Source organism: Ranitomeya imitator, chromosome 2 (genome assembly GCF_032444005.1).
Source record: "Ranitomeya imitator isolate aRanImi1 chromosome 2, aRanImi1.pri, whole genome shotgun sequence".
Taxonomy (NCBI): Eukaryota; Metazoa; Chordata; class Amphibia; order Anura; family Dendrobatidae; genus Ranitomeya; species Ranitomeya imitator.
Window position 1 is genome coordinate 629,484,699 of NC_091283.1, and position 15,937 is coordinate 629,500,635.

Consider the following 15,937-nt stretch of genomic DNA (forward strand, 5'->3'; position numbering starts at 1 on the left):
GATTCCTGGGTCGTCTTGCATGCACTGCTGTTTTGAGGTCTAGCCACAGATTTTCAATTATGTTCAGAACAGGAGACTGTGAGGGTCATTGTAAAACCTTCAGCTTCGACGTTTTGAGGTCATCTATTGTGGATTTTGAAGTGCGTTTAGGATCATTATCCATTTGTAGAAGCCATCCCCTGTTCAACTTCAGCTTTTTTACAGATGGTGTTATGTTTGCATTAAGAATTTGAAATTTAATTGAATCCATTCTTCCCTCTATCCATGAATTTTTCCCCATGACATTGACTTCAACACCACCTCAAAGCATGATTGATCCACTCCCATGCTTAACGATTGGAGAGATGTTCTTTTCCTGAAATTCTGTGCCCTTTTTTCTCCACACATTGCTTTGATCATTGCGGCCAAAAAGTTCTATTTTAATCTCATCGGTCCACAGAACTTGTTTCCAAAATGCATCAAGCTTGTTTACTTGTTCTTTTGCATACTTCTGGCACTGCATTTTATAGTGATGAAGCAGGAGAGGTTTTCTTCTGATGACTCTTCCATGAAGGCTATATTTGTACAGGTGTCTCTGAACAGTAGAACAATGTACCACAACTTCAGAGTCTGCTAAATCTATCAGAAGGTCTTTTGCAGTCAAGTGAGGGTTCTGGTTTGGCTCTCTAACAATCCTACAAGCATATTTCACTGAAATTTTACTTTCTCTTCCAGTTCTTATCTTTCCCATCACTGTTCCATTCATATTCCATTTGTTTAATTACATTATGAAATAAGGAAAGGGCAACTTGAAAACTCTTTGCTATCTTCTTATAGTATTCTCCTGCTTTGTGGGCCTCAACCATTTTCATTTTCAGAATGCTAGGCAGCTGCTTAGAGAGATGAAACTATATTTTTTACCCTTCGCCACGACAGCACCCACAATGAGAGAGGGATCTGCCCATAGGAACAGGAAACCTACAGAGATAAAAGGGCGGTCCCCCTCTCCTCCTCAGTTGGTTTCCTGTTCCTATCGGAAATCCCTGGATAACCTGCAGCACGAGGTGGTTGGAGCACCTCCATCATACCTGACCCATGCACCCGCCTGTTCGGTCTCCTGGTGAGCGGCAGGGGCTGCGGCGTCAGTAGCAGCGTCGGGGGAGCCACTGTATCCAGCCTCCCCCCTCGTCTGATTACGTTCCCGGCAGGTTCCAGGCGCTAAACCCGGCCTTTGGTGAGGAGGACGCAGGAGCGTGAGGAGGACGCAGGAGCGGCGCTTCTAGAGGCCGGCGGTGGCAGCGTCTCCGGGTAAGTGCGCCCGGCCCTGCTTGAACCGGAAGTAGTGAAAGCACTTCCGGTTCGCGGCCTGGAGCGCGGAGATCACCGCCCTGCTAAAATGGAGCCGGGACACAGAGCGATTGTGCTCGGAATGTCGTCCCCAACGCATGAGGAGCATCCACCAGCGGTGGAGCAGGTGAGCGCTGGAAGACAGCAGCGCTAAAGCCGCAAAGTCCACAGTAGGAAAGAAGAGTGGTCGCCCTGTTATGGAGTCTGACACTCATGTAAGAAGGAGTAGTGAATCGGATCTACTTAGAAGCCGCACAGCGTCCCCTCCTCCAAGACCGGTACAATGAATGCTTCACTGGGTGAGTGTATTTAATCCTCTACCTATAAGCTGATCCCTTCCTTCTCTACCCTCTCCCCATAGGCTAAAAGGACCAGTAAAACAAAACATAAAAAGAATGTGCCCTGTGTATACAACCCTTGCCGGATTCATATCCAAAGAGGTTGTGTCAAGATTGCATACAGCAAACCCTAAAGGATGAGGCTGCAGTTACCACCACTAACATCAGGGCCATACTGTTATGGCTGGCAATCAGGCAACACAGCGTGCAGTAATCAGCGCACATACAGAGATCTGGCAATAACCAAAAACAATAGGACGAGCTCTGAGACGTGGAATCTCTGTAGACTGCAGTACCTGATCTATCCTCACACAACTATAAGCAGCAGTGGATTGCGCCTATCAACTACCTATGCAACTCGGCACTGCCTGAGGAGCTGACTAGCCTGAAGATAGAAATACAAGCCTGACTTACCTCAGAGAAATACCCCAAAGGAATAGGCAGCCCCCCACATATAATGACTGTTAGCAAGATGAAAAGACAAACGTAGGAATGAAATAGATTCAGCAAAGTGAGGCCCGATATTCTAGACCGAGCGAGGATAGCAAAGAGAACTATGCAGTCTACAAAAAACCCTAAAACGAAAACCACGCAAAGGGGCAAAAAGACCCACCGTGCCGAACTAACAGCACGGCGGTGCACCCCTTTGCTTCTCAGAGCTTCCAGCAAAAGTTAATAGCAAGCTGGACAGAAAAAACAGAAAACAAACTAGAAGCACTTATCTAGCAGAGCAGCAGGCCCAAGGAAAGATGCAGTAGCTCAGATCCAACACTGGAACATTGACAAGGAGCAAGGAAGACAGACTCAGGTGGAGCTAAATAGCAAGGCAGCCAACGAGCTCACCAAAACACCTGAGGGAGGAAGCCCAGAGACTGCAATACCACTTGTGACCACAGAAGTGAACTCAGCCACAGAATTCACAACAGTACCCCCCCTTGAGGAGGGGTCACCGAACCCTCACCAGAACCCCCAGGCCGACCAGGATGAGCCACATGAAAGGCACGAACAAGATCTGGGGCATGGACATCAGAGGCAAAAACCCAGGAATTATCTTCCTGAGCATAACCCTTCCATTTGACCAGATACTGGAGTTTCCGTCTAGAGACACGAGAATCCAAAATCTTCTCCACAATATACTCCAATTCCCCCTCCACCAAAACAGGGGCAGGAGGCTCCACAGATGGAACCATAGGTGCCACGTATCTCCTCAACAACGACCTATGGAATACATTATGTATGGAAAAGGAGTCTGGGAGGGTCAGACGAAAAGACACCGGATTGAGAATCTCAGAAATCCTATACGGACCAATAAAACGAGGTTTAAATTTAGGAGAGGAAACCTTCATAGGTATATGACGAGAAGATAACCAAACCAGATCCCCAACACGAAGTCGGGGTCCCACACGGCGTCTGCGATTAGCGAAAAGCTGAGCCTTCTCCTGGGACAAGGTCAAATTGTCCACTACCTGAGTCCAGATCTGCTGCAACCTGTCCACCACATAATCCACACCAGGACAGTCCGAAGACTCAACCTGTCCTGAAGAGAAACGAGGATGGAACCCAGAATTGCAGAAAAATGGAGAGACCAAGGTAGCCGAGCTGGCCCGATTATTAAGGGCGAACTCAGCCAACGGCAAAAATGACACCCAATCATCCTGGTCAGCGGAAACAAAACATCTCAGATATGTTTCCAAGGTCTGATTGGTTCGTTCGGTCTGGCCATTAGTCTGAGGATGGAAGGCCGAGGAAAAAGATAGGTCAATGCCCATCCTACCACAAAAGACTCGCCAGAACCTCGAGACAAACTGGGAACCTCTGTCAGAAACAATATTCTCAGGAATGCCATGTAAACGAACCACATGCTGGAAGAACAAAGGCACCAAATCAGAGGAGGAAGGCAATTTAACCAAGGGCACCAGATGGACCATTTTAGAAAAGCGATCACAGACCACCCAAATGACCGACATTTTTTGAGAAACGGGAAGGTCAGAAATGAAATCCATCGAAATATGTGTCCAAGGCCTCTTTGGGACCGGCAAGGGCAAAAGCAACCCACTGGCACGTGAACAGCAGGGCTTAGCCCTAGCACAAATTCCACAGGACTGCACAAAAGCACGCACATCCCGTGACAGAGATGGCCACCAGAAGGATCTAGCAACCAACTCCCTGGTACCAAAGATTCCTGGATGACCGGCCAGCACCGAACAATGAAGTTCAGAGATAACTTTACTAGTCCACCTATCAGGGACGAACAGTTTCTCGGCCGGACAACGATCAGGTTTATTAGCCTGAAATTTCTGCAACACTCTCCGCAAATCAGGGGAGATGGCAGACACAATGACTCCTTCCTTGAGGATACTCGCCGGCTCAGATAACCCCGGAGAGTCGGGCACAAAACTCCTAGACAGAGCATCCGCCTTCACATTTTTAGAGCCCGGAAGGTATGAAATCACAAAATCAAAACGAGCAAAAAATAACGACCAACGGGCCTGTCTAGGATTCAAGCGCTTGGCAGACTCAAGATAAGTAAGGTTCTTATGATCAGTCAAAACCACCACGCGATGCTTAGCACCCTCAAGCCAATGACGCCACTCCTCGAATGCCCACTTCATGGCCAGCAACTCTCGGTTGCCCACATCATAATTACGCTCAGCAGCAGAAAATTTCCTGGAAAAGAAAGCACATGGTTTGAACACTGAGCAACCAGAACCTCTCTGTGACAAAACCGCCCCTGCACCAATCTCAGAAGCATCAACCTCGACCTGGAACGGAAGAGAAACATCAGGTTGACACAACACAGGGGCACAGCAAAAATGACGCTTCAACTCCTGAAAAGCTTCCACGGCAGCAGAAGACCAATTAACCAAATCAGCACCCTTCTTGGTCAAATCGGTCAATGGTCTGGCAATGCTAGAAAAATTACAGATGAAGCGACGATAAAAATTAGCAAAGCCCAGGAATTTCTGCAGACTTTTTAGAGATGTCGGCTGAGTCCAATCCTGGATGGCCTGAACCTTAACCGGATCCATCTCGATAGTAGAAGGGGAAAAGATGAACCCCAAAAATGAAACTTTCTGCACACCGAAGAGACACTTTGATCCCTTCACGAACAAGGAATTAGCACGCAGTACCTGGAAAACCATTCTGACTTGCTTCACATGAGACTCCCAATCATCTGAGAAGATCAAAATGTCATCCAAGTAAACAATCAAGAATTTATCCAGATACTCACGGAAAATGTCATGCATAAAAGACTGAAAAACAGATGGAGCATTGGCAAGTCCGAACGGCATCACCAGATACTCAAAATGACCCTCGGGCGTATTAAATGCCGTTTTCCATTCATCTCCCTGCCTGATTCTCACCAGATTATACGCACCACGAAGATCAATCTTAGTAAACCAACTAGCCCCCTTAATCCGAGCAAACAAGTCAGAAATCAATGGCAAGGGATACTGAAACTTAACAGTGATCTTATTAAGAAGGCGGTAATCAATACACGGTCTTAGCGAACCATCCTTCTTGGCTACAAAAAAGAACCCTGCTCCCAATGGTGACGACGATGGGCGAATATGTCCCTTCTCCAGGGACTCCTTCACATAACTGCGCATAGCGGTGTGTTCAGGTACGGACAAATTAAATAAACGACCCTTAGGGAATTTACTACCAGGAATCAAATCGATAGCACAATCACAATTCCTATGCGGAGGTAGGGCATCAGACTTGGACTCTTCAAATACATCCTGAAAGTCCGACAAGAACTCTGGGATGTCAGAAGGAATGGATGACGAAATAGACAAAAATGGAACATCACCATGTACTCCCTGACAACCCCAGCTGGTTACCGACATAGAGTTCCAATCCAATACTGGATTATGGGTTTGTAGCCATGGCAACCCCAACACGACCACATCATGCAAATTATGCAGTACCAAAAAGCGAATAACTTCCTGATGTGCAGGAGCCATGCACATGGTCAGCTGGGCCCAGTACTGAGGCTTATTCTTGGCCAAAGGTGTAGCATCAATTCCTCTCAACGGAATAGGACACCGCAAAGGCTCCAAGAAAAATCCACAACGTTTAGCATAATCCAAATCCATCAGATTCAGGGCAGCGCCTGAATCCACAAACGCCATGACAGAATATGATGACAAAGAGCACATTAAGGTAATGGACAAAAGGAATTTGGACTGTACAGTACCAATAACGGCAGAGCTATCGAACCGCCTAGTGCGTTTAGGACAATAAGAAATAGCATGAGTAGAATCACCACAATAGAAACACAGTCTGTTCAGACGTCTGTGTTCGTGCCATTCTACTTTAGTCATAGTCCTGTCGCACTGCATAGGCTCAGGTTTACTCTCAGGCAGTACCGCCAGATGGTGCACAGATTTACGCTCGCGCAAGCGACGACCGATCTGAATGGCCAAGGACATAGACTCATTCAAACCAGCAGGCATAGGAAATCCCACCATTACATCCTTAAGAGCTTCAGAGAGACCCTTTCTGAACAAAGCCGCTAGTGCAGATTCATTCCACAGAGTGAGTACTGACCATTTCCTAAATTTCTGACAATATACTTCTACATCATCCTGACCCTGGCATAAAGCCAGCAGATTTTTCTCAGCTTGATCCACTGAATTAGGCTCATCGTAAAGCAATCCCAGCGCCTGGAAAAATGCATCAACATTACTCAATGCAGAATCTCCTGGTGCAAGAGAAAACGCCCAGTCCTGTGGGTCGCCGCGCAAAAAAGAAATAATAATCAAAACCTGTTGAATAGGATTACCAGAAGAATGAGGTTTCAAGGCCAAAAATAGCTTACAATTATTTCTGAAGCTCAGAAACTTAGTTCTGTCACCAAAAAACAAATCAGGAATCGGAATTCTTGGTTCTAGCATCGATTTCTGATCAATAGTATCTTGAATCTTTTGTACATTTACAACGAGATTATCCATTGAGGAGCACAGAGCCTGAATATCCATGTCCACAGCTGTGTCCTGAAGCACTCTAATGTCTAGGGGAAAAAAAAGACTGAAGACAGAGCTAAGAAAAAAAAATGATGTCAGGATTTCTTTTTTCCCTCTATTGGAAATCATTGAAGGGCTCCTTGTACTGTTATGGCTGGCAATCAGGCAACACAGCGTGCAGTAATCAGCGCACATACAGAGATCTGGCAATAACCAAAAACAATAGGACGAGCTCTGAGACGTGGAATCTCTGTAGACTGCAGTACCTGATCTATCCTCACACAACTATAAGCAGCAGTGGATTGCGCCTATCAACTACCTATGCAACTCGGCACTGCCTGAGGAGCTGACTAGCCTGAAGATAGAAATACAAGCCTGACTTACCTCAGAGAAATACCCCAAAGGAATAGGCAGCCCCCCACATATAATGACTGTTAGCAAGATGAAAAGACAAACGTAGGAATGAAATAGATTCAGCAAAGTGAGGCCCGATATTCTAGACCGAGCGAGGATAGCAAAGAGAACTATGCAGTCTACAAAAAACCCTAAAACGAAAACCACGCAAAGGGGCAAAAAGACCCACCGTGCCGAACTAACAGCACGGCGGTGCACCCCTTTGCTTCTCAGAGCTTCCAGCAAAAGTTAATAGCAAGCTGGACAGAAAAAACAGAAAACAAACTAGAAGCACTTATCTAGCAGAGCAGCAGGCCCAAGGAAAGATGCAGTAGCTCAGATCCAACACTGGAACATTGACAAGGAGCAAGGAAGACAGACTCAGGTGGAGCTAAATAGCAAGGCAGCCAACGAGCTCACCAAAACACCTGAGGGAGGAAGCCCAGAGACTGCAATACCACTTGTGACCACAGAAGTGAACTCAGCCACAGAATTCACAACACATAATTAGACAAGAGATTCAGTCTCTAGGATCGAAATCCCAGAAAAAACATGGGAGTAAAAGCCGTCCCCTTCCTTCTAGTTCGGAGTCAGAAGAGGGGTTAATCCGGTCCTCTAACACCTCGGAATCATCATCTGGTTCTTCTGCGGATGAGAGTGGAGCATGTTTTCCGCTGGACAGCATAAATAACCTTATTAAATCAGTAAGGAATACCATGGGTTGTCCAGGCACTAAGGGGGTTAAATCGGCCCAGGAGATTATGTTCGCAGACCTAGGTCACAAAAAACGGCGAACTTTCCCAGTGGTCTCCGCCGTGAAAGATCTTGTAAAAAGAGAATGGGACAAGCAGGGGAAAGGGTTCCTTCCCTCCTCTTCAAAGAGGTGTTACCCCTTCAGTGATGAAGAGTTAGAGATCTGGTCCAAGGTGCCAAAAGTGGACGCAGCAGTGGCATCCACCTTAAAACAATCGTCCCTCCCTGTGGAGGATGCAGGAATCTTACTCGACCCATTGGACCGCAAGACTGAAGCTCTTCTTAAAAGGTCATGGGAGACAAACACAGGGGCTTTTAAACCCGCCATATCGGGTACTTGCACAGCTAGGTCCCTATTGGTATGGATTGACCAGCTGGAGCAGCAAATTAAGGGTAAAGTGGCAAGAGAAAAGATCTTGCAAGCAATTCCTTTAATTAAGAGAGCTATAGCATTCTTAACAGATGCTTCAGTGGACTCCTTGCGGCTGGCAGCAAGATCAGCGGGCCTTGTCAATGCACAATCTAAATCAAGGTTATGTACAATCCCGTGCCAGGGTGAGTTCCTGTTTGGGAAGGTTCTTGATGACCTCCTTAATAAAGCAGGAGAAAGAAGGAAGGGATTCCCTAAACAGTTTCTTCCTTCTTATAGGAGAGCGTTTAGGAGACGGCCATTTATTAGGAGAAGGCCGTACGAGCCGCAAAGAGAGCGTTGGGAAACGAAGGAGAAACCGAAAGGTGCCTTATTCGGTAATCCCGAAACATCTAAACGTGGCAGATACCATCAATGATGAAATTCCGGTGGGTGGAAGACTGAAGTTTTTTTACCATCAATGGAAACTTGTAACTTCAAATCAGTGGATTCTCCGCCTAGTAAAATCCGGATTAAAATTAGAATTCTTTAAATTCCCGCAGGATACTTTCATTATCACATCACTGAAAGCGCCGGAACAGCAAAAAGCGCTTCAATTAGAAATTCTAAGCCTTCTGGCTAAGAATGTTCTTGTAGAAGTACCAAAAAATCAGGAAGGGAGGGGATTTTATTCCCCTTTATTTCTGGTTCCAAAACCAGACGGTACTTTTCGTACTATAATTAATCTAAAAAGACTAAATTCCTTTCTGTACAATCATACGTTTAAAATGGAATCAATAAGATCTACGATTAAACTTTTGTTTCCTAGGTGCTTTATGGCAGGTCTAGATTTGAAGGATGCGTACTACCATCTTCCCATTTATGCGGAGCATCAACAGTACCTCAGAGTGGCGGTAGTCCTACAAGGCCGAATCCGTCACTTTCAATTTACAGCCATGCCGTTCGGCCTGTCCATGGCTCCTCGGGTTTTTACAAAAGTTATGCTCGAGGTGATGGCTTATTTGCGTCATCAGGAGACGCTAATTGTACCTTATCTAGATGATTTTTTAATAATTGGAAATTCAGCCTCTCAGTGTAAAGAGCGATTGACTAATGCTATTTCATTGTTAAAGGCTTTGGGTTGGATAGTGAACTTCAAAAAGTCCAGACTACATCCGGAAACCCGTCAGTCCTTCCTAGGACTAGTTTTGGACTCTGTAAGTCAAAAATGCTTTTTACCAGAATCCAAAAAAATTAACAATAATTTCAAAAATCTCTATGGCAAGGGCAAAACCTCAAATGTCCCTTAGAGATGCCATGTCTCTCTTGGGCTCACTTTCCTCCTGCATTCCTGCCATACAATGGGCTCAATACCATACCAGAGCCCTACAGCACCAGACACTCCATGCGCAATCTCGCTGCCATGGTCATTTAAATACGAAAATTACTCTATCTAAAGATGTGCTGGAGTCACTTCACTGGTGGTTAAATAAAACCCATTTGTCCAGAGGAGTCTCATGGTCAATAACACCCTCTAAATTAGTCACTACTGACGCAGGACCAGAAGGGTGGGGGGCCCATCTGGATAAGTATGTAGCACAAGGTTGCTGGAATTCATCAGAGATCCAGCAGTCCTCCAACTGGAAAGAGTTGAACGCAGTTCATTATGCCTTAAATTTTTTCCTTCCCCAGCTCCGAGGATCTCATATCAAAATCCTGTCAGACAACACGACGGTCGTCGCATATTTAAATCATCAAGGCGGAACTCGATCAAAAAGTCTGATGTCTTCAGCGGCAAACATCTTCGACTTAGCAGAGCTCAATTTTCTATCACTCACAGCTCTCCACATCAGAGGTATAGAAAATACAAGGGCCGACTTTCTAAGTCGCCACACGCTACGTCAGGGAGAATGGACCCTCAACCCTCAGATATTCAAAAACATAGTGGACATGTGGAGTCTTCCGCAGATAGATTTATTTGCAACCAGGAACAACAGACAGGTACGAGCATTCGCTTCCTTGAATGTGGCAGACAATCCAGACATGATAGACTCGCTCCTGTATCCGTGGAACTACAATCTGGCATATGCTTTCCCACCAATGATGCTAATCCCATTAGTCATCAAAAAGATAAGGGAAGAGAAAGCGAGAGTAATATTGATAGCACCTTTTTGGCCAAAGAGGCCCTGGTTCTTCTGTCTTCAAGCGATGTCAGTCTGCGATCCCTGGATTCTGCCAATGACACCAGACCTACTGTCTCAGGGTCCATTCTACCATCCACAAGTGAAGGGCCTCCACCTCACGGCGTGGAACTTGAGAGGCAGATTCTAACATTAAGAGAGTTCTCACAAGAACTGATTAGTACTTTACTGTTAAGTAGGAAGAGATCCACGACTCTAATATACAGCAGAGTATGGAGGAAATTTCTCAACTTTCATACGGAACCTTTCTCTAACAAGGTTCCTATTAGAGCCATCCTTGAATTTTTACAAAAAGGTCATGAGATGGGATTATCTGTTAATACCTTGAGAGTTCAAGTGTCTGCCCTAGGAGCCCTCTATAGTGCTAACGTAGCGGGTAATAGATGGATAGCAAGATTTGTTAGGGCATGTGAACGATGTACTCCAGTTCATGTCCCACGTCTACCACCCTGGGACTTGAATCTAGTTCTAGACGCCTTAACTGGACCTCCCTTTGAGCCCTTAGATTCTATCCCTCTAAAAAATGTCACGTACAAGGTAGCTTTATTGATAGCCTTAACATCGGCCAGACGAGTAGGAGACATCCAAGCCCTCTCCATAGACCCTCCATTCTTAATGACATATCAGGACAGGGTGGTTCTCAAACCAGATCCATCGTATCTCCCTAAAGTAGCGACAAAATACCATAGATCTCAGGAAATTTTCTTACCTTCCTTTTTCGATAATCCACTAAATCCAGAGGAAGAGAAACTGCATATGTTAGACGTTAAAAGAGCAGTCCTAAGCTACATAGAGAGAACCCAGTCCTGCAGACAGAGTAGGGCTCTGTTTGTATTTTTTCAGGGTCACCGAAAAGGCCACGGTGTCACGAAAGCTACCTTGTCCCGGTGGATCAGAGAGGCTATCCATCTTGCATACTTGTCAAAGGGCAAAGATCCTCCAAAGGGAGTAAAGGCGCATTCAGCTCGAGCCGTATCATCCTCATGGGCGGAGAATAAAGACATCTCCATCGAACTTATATGTAAGGCCGCAACCTGGTCGTCGCCTTCTACCTTCTATAGACATTATAGACTTGATCTGTCTTCTACATCTGACTTGGCATTCGGGAGAGCCCTCCTTAGTACGGTGATCCCACCCAGGTGAAGGTTCTCTGAAAATCTCTCATTGTGGGTGCTGTTGTGGCGAAGGGTAAAAAGCCGGATTACTTACCGGTAATGCCCTTTTAATGAGCCACGACAGCACCCTGTCACTTCCCACACTAATAGTTATTAATACAAGATATTCTCATGGGTGAATATAGATAACATACAAACAAATTGTGGATATATTTATACTAATTTAACAACGGCGGTTCCTCTTGTACTATGAAAAACAACTGAGGAGGAGAGGGGGACCGCCCTTTTATCTCTGTAGGTTTCCTGTTCCTATGGGCGGATCCCTCTCTCATTGTGGGTGCTGTCGTGGCTCATTAAAAGGGCATTACCGGTAAGTAATCCGGCTTATTTTTTGCCTAAAATACAAAGGAAATATCTCATCTTTAATGTTAGTCCTTTTAGAGATCATGTAATCTTCAACTAGCTCAACTGTTCACAATAACAGTAATTTTTGACCAAGGGTGCCCAAACTTTTATGTGCCACTGTATAAAACATAATACTGGTGGATAAAACAAAGAATTAACACTAGACCTTTACAGCAGCCTTTACATCATAGGGAAGAGCTCATGACACCTTCTCTCCATCTACCTGATGATCCTGAGGTACATTGGGATCTTCTTGTTTGTAGTCCAGTGAAAGAAGAGGACAGGTACATCTCTCTGGTGCCTTCCTCTTACTGGATAGATCTGAAGGAAACACATACAGGGACTGAACTCAATCTTTACATACAGATAATTATAGGCCATGTGTATTTAATCCTGTCTATTACCTGATGATATGAGGGGCGGCGGAACCTCCATCATGACGTCCTTGTACACATCTTTGTGTCTTTCTAAATACTTCCACTCCTCCATGTAGAAATAGATGGAGACATCCTGACACCTTATAGGAACCTGACACATACAATGATACCGTCATCACCCCAATCCCTTCATGGTGTTACTGTATAATGTCCCAGCATTCCCAGCAGTGTCACCTCTCCAGTCAGAAGCTCAATCATCTTGTAGGTGAGTTCTAGGATCTTCTGGTCATTGATGTCTTCATGTATCAGAGGTTGAGGTGTAGGCTTCGTGTTTGGGCTCAGGGTTCTCCTCCATCTCTCAGACACAGGGGCCTGATCGCGCTCACTAGAGGTCTTCTTCACTACTATGTAATCCTGGTTATGGAGCGACACATTAATAAATCTCACTACAGACATTTACAGAGTTCTCACCTCTCCAGTTCTGTCCATCTGTTATTCCCATAGATAAGAATGATGTAAAGTGACGTCATCAGAATCTCTTACCTCTCCAGTAAGCCGGAAGATGATCTCTACGGTAAGGTGTAATATCCTCTCTGCCATCTTGTCTCTGTCCATATCCATCTTTGAAAGGGTAAATTAGGAAAATTCCCTTATATAGAAGATCTTCACTGAGAGGATCCGATATTGTAAAGACCTGAATGAGAAGAAGATGAGAAGAAGATGAGCCGATGGAACATCATAAAAATCCTGTGTAATAATACAATTATTGGAGATAAGGGGAAACATATGAGATTTATTATTTGATAGGATTTAGTTTTCTTCTTTACATCTACTAATAAAACCTATGTGGGGGCGTGGCCTAGCACCTGATGTGAGCGGTTGGCTTCTGGAGCTCCTCCGCTGTGGCCCTGCATTTATCCTGAAGATAAGATCTCTCTGGGAGTTGATAACGTTTGGTGCGGCCGAGGGAGGTCACCGGAGGTCGGCCCCGACGTGTGATGCTGTGCAGAGCTGCGAATATGGTCCGGAAAAGGCAGCAGGACGCCAAGGCAGGAGCAGTGACCCGGACCCAAGATGGTGCCGACAGCGTGGAGGCGGCTGAGAGAGTAGCTTCTTTGCATATGAGGCATTTGCAGCGTCCAGAGGAGGCTGCTAAGCTTGAAAAGTATGCCTGGGTGGAAGGAGCAGGGAAAGAGACAGCTGAAGAGGAGGAACAGGTTGGAGAGAAAATGAAATTGCAAGGAGAAGGCTCAGAGGGTGATATGGTACAGGGGGGGACCGGAGGGGGAGGAAGGAAGGCGGGAAAATGATGGTGTGAAGCAAGAGACTGTGGATGAGCTTATAATAGGGGAACCAACTTTGCGAGACATTTATGATCTGATCAGATCATGCAAAACTGCAATAACTCTCACTCAGAGTGGATGGGACTATAGAAGAAGTTAATAAAGGCAGACATGACCAAAATGGATAAGAGAGTGGGAGAGGTGGAGGAGAGTGTAAGTGTGCTGGAGGATCAACTCTCTAAAATGCAGAGGTCCCATACTCGGTGTCTGCAAAAGTGTGCTGATTTGAGTAATAAAAATAATGATCTGGAGAATCGCTCACGGAGAAATAATGTGAGACTAGTAGGTATCCCTGAGAAGACTGAAGGAAATGACCCTACAAAATTTATTGAAAAATGGCTCCAGGATAAGATAGGCGCTGATAACCTGTCTAAGTTATTTGCGGTGGAAAGGGCGCCCCGCGTTCCTATGAGACCTCTCCTGCCAAGGTCACCACCTCGTGCTATCCTTGCTAGGATCCTGAACTATAGAGACAGAGATGCCATAATGAGACGTGCTCGTACAGCTGAGGAAATATGCATTAACGGCCAAAAGATCTCCATTTACCCAGATTACTCGGCTGAGGTGCAAAAGCAGAGGATGAGTTATGGAGCGGTTAAAAGGAGATTGAGAGACTTGAAATTGATTTATTCTACTCTATACCTGGCGAAATTAAGCGTTGTAGCCCTGGTGGCGGTTCACTTTTTTCCAACACCAGAAGAAGCCACTAAGTGGCTGGACTTAAATAAGCAGAAGCTTACAGATGACAAAGAAAGAGGGAAGTGAAAGGAAGATTCTGGAGATGAAGATGATGCTGCCTTATTGTTACCTCTGGACTTTGGTTTAATAGATGTTGGGGTTCTCAGAGGACTTATTGTAATAATGTTGTTCTATATGCGGAGGGGTTGGGGAGGTGTTCTAGTTACAGCAGTTTACAGGTACTGAGGGAAGGGAAGATAGACGCTGGACTACCTACTCTCTGGTAAGAGAGGTGAAAAACAACAGATCAGTTAGAGGTTATTGTGTCAATGTTTATTGAGGAGGGAGGAGGGAGGAGGGAGGGGGGGCTGGGGTCTATTGCTGGAAATTGGGACTTAAGGTACCGTCACACTAGACGATATCGCTAGCGATCCGTGACGTTGCAGCGTCCTCGCTAGCGATATCGTCCAGTGTGACAGGCAGCAGCGATCAGGCCCCTGCTGTGCTGTCGCTGGTCGGGGAAGAAAGTCCAGAACTTTATTTGGTCGCTGGACTCCCTGCAGACATCGCTGAATCGGCGTGTGTGACACCGATTCAGCGATGTCTTCGCTGGTAACCAGGGTAAACATCGGGTAACTAAGCGCAGGGCCGCGCTTAGTAACCCGATGTTTACCCTGGTTACCATCCTAAAAGTAAAAAAAACAAACACTACATACTTACCTACCGCTGTCTGTCCCCGGCGCTGTGCTCTGCACTCCTCCTGTACTGGCTGTGAGCGTCGGTCAGCCGGAAAGCAGAGCGGTGACGTCACCGCTCTGCTTTCCGGCCGCTGTGCTCACACAGACAGTACAGGAGGAGTGCAGAGCACAGCGCTGGAGGACAGACGGCTGTAGGTAAGTATGAAGCGTTTGTTTTTTTTTTACTTTTAGGATGGTAACCAGGATAAACATCGGGTTACTAAGCGCGGCCCTGCGCTTAGTTACCCGATGTTTACCCTGGTTACCGGCATCGTTGGTCGCTGGAGAGCTGTCTGTGTGACAGCTCTCCAGCGACCAAACAGCGACGCTGCAGCGATCCGGATCGTTGTCGGTATCGCTGCAGCGTCGCTAAGTGTGACGGTACCTTTATAGCTTAAGGTACCATTACACTTAACGATTTATCAACGATCACGACCAGCGATACCACCTGGCCGTGATCGTTGGTAAGACGTTGTGTGGTCACTGGAGAGCTGTCACACAGACAGCTCTCCAGCGACCAACAATGCCGAAGTCCACGGGTAACCAGGGTAAACATCGGGTTACTAAGCGCAGGGCTGCGCTTAGTAACCCGATGTTAACCCTGGTTACCATTGTAAAAGTAAAAAAAAAACACTACATACTTACATTCCTGTCGCGTCCCTCAGCGTCAGCTTCCCTACACTGTGTAAGCGCTGGCCGGAAAGCAGAGCGGTGACGTCACAGCTGTGCTCTGCTTTACGGCCGGCCGGCGCTGACACTGGGGGACGCAGGGAAGCTGACGCTGAGGGACGCGACAGGAATGTAAGTATGTAGTGTTTTTTTTTACTTTTACAATGGTAACCAGGGTAAACATCGGGTTACTAAGCGCGGCCCTGCGCTTAGTAACCCGATGTTTACCCTGGTTACCAGTGAAGACATCGCTGAATCGTCGTCACACACGCCGATTCAGCGG

General features: G+C 46.2%; 1 protein-coding gene across 1 annotated transcript in view; it reads right to left on the reverse strand.

Annotated features, from left to right (window-relative positions):
- LOC138666761 (oocyte zinc finger protein XlCOF7.1-like) overlaps positions 1-15,937 on the reverse strand; it is a 195,752-nt gene that overhangs the window by 59,065 nt on the left and 120,750 nt on the right. The window contains exons 8-11 of the mRNA XM_069754936.1: positions 12,771-12,862; positions 12,462-12,641; positions 12,255-12,378; positions 12,074-12,171 (exon numbers count right to left, since the gene is read on the reverse strand). Coding sequence (XP_069611037.1) covers positions 12,074-12,171; positions 12,255-12,378; positions 12,462-12,641; positions 12,771-12,862 — 494 coding nt within the window. The remainder of the gene's footprint in view (positions 1-12,073; positions 12,172-12,254; positions 12,379-12,461; positions 12,642-12,770; positions 12,863-15,937) is intronic.